The 6,000-nt window shown below is 36.6% G+C and overlaps 1 protein-coding gene across 1 annotated transcript in view; it reads right to left on the bottom strand.

Annotated features, from left to right (window-relative positions):
- cyth4b (cytohesin 4b) overlaps positions 1–6,000 on the bottom strand; it is a 34,352-nt gene that overhangs the window by 6,227 nt on the left and 22,125 nt on the right. The window contains exons 6-9 of the mRNA XM_079883024.1: positions 5,363–5,481; positions 5,188–5,268; positions 4,974–5,086; positions 3,893–4,041 (exon numbers count right to left, since the gene is read on the bottom strand). Of these exons, the coding sequence (XP_079739150.1) occupies positions 3,893–4,041; positions 4,974–5,086; positions 5,188–5,268; positions 5,363–5,481 (462 nt within the window). The remainder of the gene's footprint in view (positions 1–3,892; positions 4,042–4,973; positions 5,087–5,187; positions 5,269–5,362; positions 5,482–6,000) is intronic.

Raw genomic sequence — 6,000 nt, 5'->3', positions numbered from 1 at the left:
TCACACACACATGCACTGAACATTTCAAAAACTTTTAGCCTTTTATGTTCAAACTGGAGTGACAACATGTAGAAGCAACAGGACATTTCTGAATGGTTAGTTGATGAATTTAAGTACCATATGTTAATATCTTCTAGTCATTGATTAGCATATTCTGTCTTGATAATCTATAAATCGTGTTCAGGGGGCGGGTTTTATGTAAATTTTAGGGTTGGTGATGTCACTAACCCGGGAGGAATGTGGTGTAGTCTCTACCAGCCGTTTGTTGTAGTCCTTAAAAAGCGATTTCTGTAAAAGCAAATATCTCCCTTTGCTCTGAACTTTGAGCGTTGTAACTTTGCAGATGTTGTTTATGCTCAAACAGCAACATTACACACTAAAGTCAAATCATAATCAACCAGCCCTTTAAAGGGATAGTTCACCCAAAAATGAAAATCAGTCCATAAGAAAAATATCCATATTTAAAACTTTATTGACTATAATAACTAGCCTCTGGTAGACGGCCGTATGAATCGGTTTGCGGCGAAAGAGTAACCCGTGACCCGATGCATGACGTACTGACGAACACGGAAGCGCAGAGGAAAGAGCAAAACAAAACACCAGTCACGAATTAAACGAGGATTTTTAAAGAGAAATGTGGGCGGAGCTTGAGTTTGTTGCCCAGCCCTGAGTTTGAACCGCGAGAGGCTCAAAGCGTACGCTACTCCTACATCTGCGTCACACACACGTCACCGGTTACTCTTGTGGCGCAGGTCGACTTGCGTAGGCCGTCTGCCGGAAATGAGTTATTTTAGTCGATAAAGTTTTAAATATTTTTCATACACGAATGGATCGCTTCGCTTCAGAAGGCCTTTATTAACCCCCTCGAAGCCCGTGGAGCACTTTATGATGGATGCACTTTTATGATGGATAGATGCACTTTTATCATGGATAGATGCACTTTTATGATGGATAGATGCACTTTTATGATGGATAGATGCACTTTTATGATGGATAGATGCACTTTTATGATGGACAGATGCACTTTTATGATGGATAGATGTACTTTTATGATGGACAGATGCACTTTTATGATGGATAGATGCACTTTTATGAAGGATAGATGCACTTTTATGATGGATAGATGCACTTTTATGAAGGATAGATGTACTTTTATGATGGACAGATGCACTTTTATGATGGATAGATGCACTTTTATGATGGACAGATGCACTTTTATGATGGACAGATGCACTTTTATGATGGACAGATGCACTTTTATGATGGACAGATGCACTTTTATGATGGATAGATGCACTTTTATCATGGATTGATGCACTTTTATGATGGACAGATGCACTTATATGATGGATTGATGCACCTTTATAATATATAAATGCACTTTTATGATGGATAGATGCACTTTTATGATGGATAAATGCACTTTTATGATGGATAGATGCACTTTTATCATGGATAGATGCACTTTTATGATGATAGATGCACTTTTATCATGGATAGATGCACTTTTATGATGGATATAGATGCACTTTTATGATGGATAGATGCACTTTTATCATGGATAGATGCACTTTTATGATGGACAGATGCAATTTTATGATGGATAGATGCACCTTTATGATGGATAAATGCACTTTTATGATGGACAGATGCACTTCTATGATGGATAGATGCACTTTTATCATGAATAGATGCATTTTTATGATGGATAGATGCACTTTTATGGTGGATAGATGCACTTTTATGATGGACAGATGCACTTTTATGATGGATAAATGCACTTTTATGATGGATAGATGCACTTTTATGATGGATAAATGCACTTTTATGATGGATAGATGCACTTTTATGATGGATAAATGCACTTTTATGATGGATAGATGCACTTTTATCATGGATAGATGCACTTTTATCATGGATAGATGCACTTTTATGATGGACAGATGCAATTTTATGATGGATAGATGCACCTTTATGATGGATAAATGCACTTTTATGATGGACAGATGCACTTCTATGATGGATAGATGCACTTTTATGATGGACAGATGCAATTTTATGATGGATAGATGCACTTTTATGGTGGATAGATGCACTTTTATGATGGACAGATGCACTTTTATGATGGATAAATGCACTTTTATGATGGATAGATGCACTTTTATGATGGATATAGATGCACTTTTATGATGGATATAGATGCACTTTTATCATGGATATATGCACTTTTATGATGGATAGATGCACTTTTATGATGGACAGATGCACTTAGATGGATTGATGCACCTTTATAATATATAAATGCACTTTTATGATGGATAGATGCACTTTTATGATGGATAAATGCACTTTTATGATGGATAGATGCACTTTTATCATGGATAGATGCACTTTTATCATGGATAGATGCACTTTTATGATGGATATAGATGCACTTTTATGATGGATAGATGCACTTTTATCATGGATAGATGCACTTTTATGATGGACAGATGCAATTTTATGATGGATAGATGCACTTTTATGATGGATAAATGCACTTTTATGATGGACAGATGCACTTCTATGATGGATAGATGCACTTTTATCATGAATAGATGCATTTTTATCATGGATAGATGCACTTTTATGGTGGATAGATGCACTTTTATGATGGATAGATGCACTTTTATGATGGATAAATGCACTTTTATGATGGATAGATGCACTTTTATGATGGACAGATGCACTTTTATCATGGATAGATGCACTTTTATGATGGATAGATGCACTTTTATCATGGATAGATGCACTTTTATGATGATAGATGCACTTTTATGATGGATAGATGCACTTTTATCATGGATAGATGCACTTTTATGATGATAGATGCACTTTTATGATGGATAGATGCACTTTTATGATGATAGATGCACTTTTATGATGGATAGATGCACTTTTATGATGGATAAATGCACTTTTATGATGGATAGATGCACTTTTATGATGGACAGATGCACTTTTATGATGGATAAATGCACTTTTATGATGGATAGATGCACTTTTATGATGATAGATGCACTTTTATGATGATAGATGCACTTTTATGATGGATAGATGCACTTTTATCATGGATAGATGCACTATGATGGACAGATGCAGTTTTATGACAGACAGGTGCACTTTTATCATGGATAGATGCACTTTTATGATGGACAGATGCACTTTTATGATGGATAAATGCACTTTTATGATGGACAGATGCACTTTTATGATGGATAAATGCACTTTTATGATGGATAGATGCACTTTTATGATGATAGATGCACTTTTATGATGGATAGATGCACTTTTATCATGGACAGATGCACTTTTATGATGGATAAATGCACTTTTATGATGGATAGATGCACTTTTATGATGATAGATGCACTTTTATGATGGACAGATGCCCTTTTATGATGGATAGATGCACTTTTATGATGGACAGATGCCCTTTTATGATGGATAGATGCACTTTTATGATGGACAGATGCCCTTTTATGATGGATAGATGCACTTTTATGACGGACAGATGCACTTTTATCATGGATAGATGCACTTTTATGACGGATAGATGCACTTTTATGATGGACAGATGCACTTTTATGACAGACAGATGCACTTTTATGACGGACAGATGCCCTTTTATGATGGATAGATGCACTTTTATGATGGACAGATGCACTTTTATCATGGATAGATGCACTTTTATGACGGACAGATGCACTTTTATGATGGATAGATGCACTTTTATGACGGACAGATGCACTTTTATGATGGATAGATCATATTTGTATATTTGTTGTCAGTGACTCCAGTGTAGTATTTTGGTCATGTGACCAGTGAGGAGTGATTGTGATTGGATGCTCACCGTCAGAAGGCCGTCAGGAAGATCCTCTCCGTTATTGATCCCGCGGTTCATGCTAATGAATCTCTCCAGCGGGGTCTTGTCCTTCACGTTGGGGTTGTGAAGACTCGTGTTCAACATGATGATGGCAAACGAAAGGATGTAACACGTGTCTGAGGATCACAAAAAACACAACCGTTCTCAACAACTTTGCCAGATACTGATAAACAAAGCGTTTTAAGAGAGATCAGTGTCAGCTTGGCCAATTAACAGATCTGGCAATGCATAACAAATAGTCTCAATGGAAGCTTATTTCGCCATGGAATAAAAAAATATAAAAGGTAATTGTGACGTTTTATCTCACAATTCTGACTTTTTTTCTGCGGTTTTGTTCTTGCGATTCTGATGAATTGGTCTGAATTGTGAGATATTAAAGTCCCCCTGTAGTCAATCATTTTATCCCTTAAAACTCATGTTTGATCCATAAAATTACACATTTAAAAGTTTTTTCCTTGAAAAAAAATGGCTTCATGCCTTAAAATATCTTGAATGTAACTCAACACCCTCGCCTCATTTAGTATGCGCGGTCCTATGAATATGCAAATGAGCCCCGCCTCCACTCACTCACTCAGCTCAGAGATCCACTGGTTGACGATCACACGTTGATCTGATTGGTTACAAGGTAGTTTGTGACGTCAGAAACACCAGCGATTTCAAAGTGTGTTTTTGAGACTGTCTTTGGTTCACTGCAGTTTTAAGGAGGAAATACTCAGCAATGGTGTCGACTTATGAATTTACACATGCTTTGTCTTAAAGCATATTGAAAACACCACATACACACATAAACAACATTAAAAGCTGGATTTTCACCACAGGGGACTTTAAGTCATAATTCACTTTTTTATTTTTTTATTCCAGAAACAAAAGACTGAATTACGAGACATAAAAAAGTCAAAATTCCAATATTACGCAATATTTTTTATTCCATGACAGAAACAAACTTCCATGAGTTTCTGTTTTCAAATACTCAAATATAGTAATTATAGGGTGTAATATATATTATGTATTATGCAAGTTGACTGATGAGTTTGGAGTAGCGCTTCACCTGTGGACTGGAAGACGCTGACGTTGCAGTTACAGTAACGTGTGGCGAAAGCCTCCATCATGCGGTCGATCTTCTGCGCTTCTCCCGGCAGACGGAAACTCCACAAGAACTGCCTGATGAGTGCGAGAGAGAAGCAGCAATAAGACGAGTCCTTCACGTGTGTGAATGAGTGTGTGAAGGAGTGTGTGAATGAGTGTGTGAAGGAGCTTCTCACCGTAACGCCTGGACCAGATTGAGATCCGAAAACTCGTGCAGATCCACAAACGCCTTGAGAATCTGCAGGTGCATCTCCTCCCTGAAACATCAGATTGAGATGCATTCATCAGGACACACACACACACACACACACACGCGCACACACACACAGATCTGATGTGTTCATAAGTCACCTCTCTCCCAGGAAGTCTCCGATGGCCGTCTTATTCAGTCCTTCCTCTTTATACAGAAACTCTGCCACTCGTTCTGGTTTCCACTCCACAAGCTGGTTGTCAACCAGATACTTGATTCCCTGAAACACAGAGACGTTTGAGCCGTTCGCTCGCTCGCTGTCACACAGATACAACACTGAAGATTCTGTAAGACGCGCTGTAGTTTATCTGAGATTATCAGAGCGTCCACACATGTTCCTCCCCAGGTCAACATCTGCTTTTAGAGATTTTCCTTCAAACCACTACTTCCCTTTTCTACAAAACGACTAAAGAAAAGACTAAAACCTTCAAACCGAAATCACAGAAACTGATACACTGGTTCACTTTTGCTTACCTGCAATAGAAATATGATGTATTATATTATATTACATTACATTACATTACATTGTATTATATTATATTATATTATATTATATTATATTATATTATATTATATTATATTATATTATATTACATCATATTATATTATATTATATTATATTATATTATATTATATTATATTATATTTAGTGCTGTCGATCGATTAAAAAAATGAACTAGATTAATCACACATTTTTCTGTGATTAATCGTGATTAATTGCAATTAAAAAAACACTTGT

This window comes from Squalius cephalus, assembly GCF_949319135.1.
Source record: "Squalius cephalus genome assembly, chromosome: 10".
Classification (NCBI taxonomy): Eukaryota; Metazoa; Chordata; class Actinopteri; order Cypriniformes; family Leuciscidae; genus Squalius; species Squalius cephalus.
Note: the sequence above shows the minus strand (reverse complement) of the source record. Positions and strands in the feature narration are given on the sequence as shown.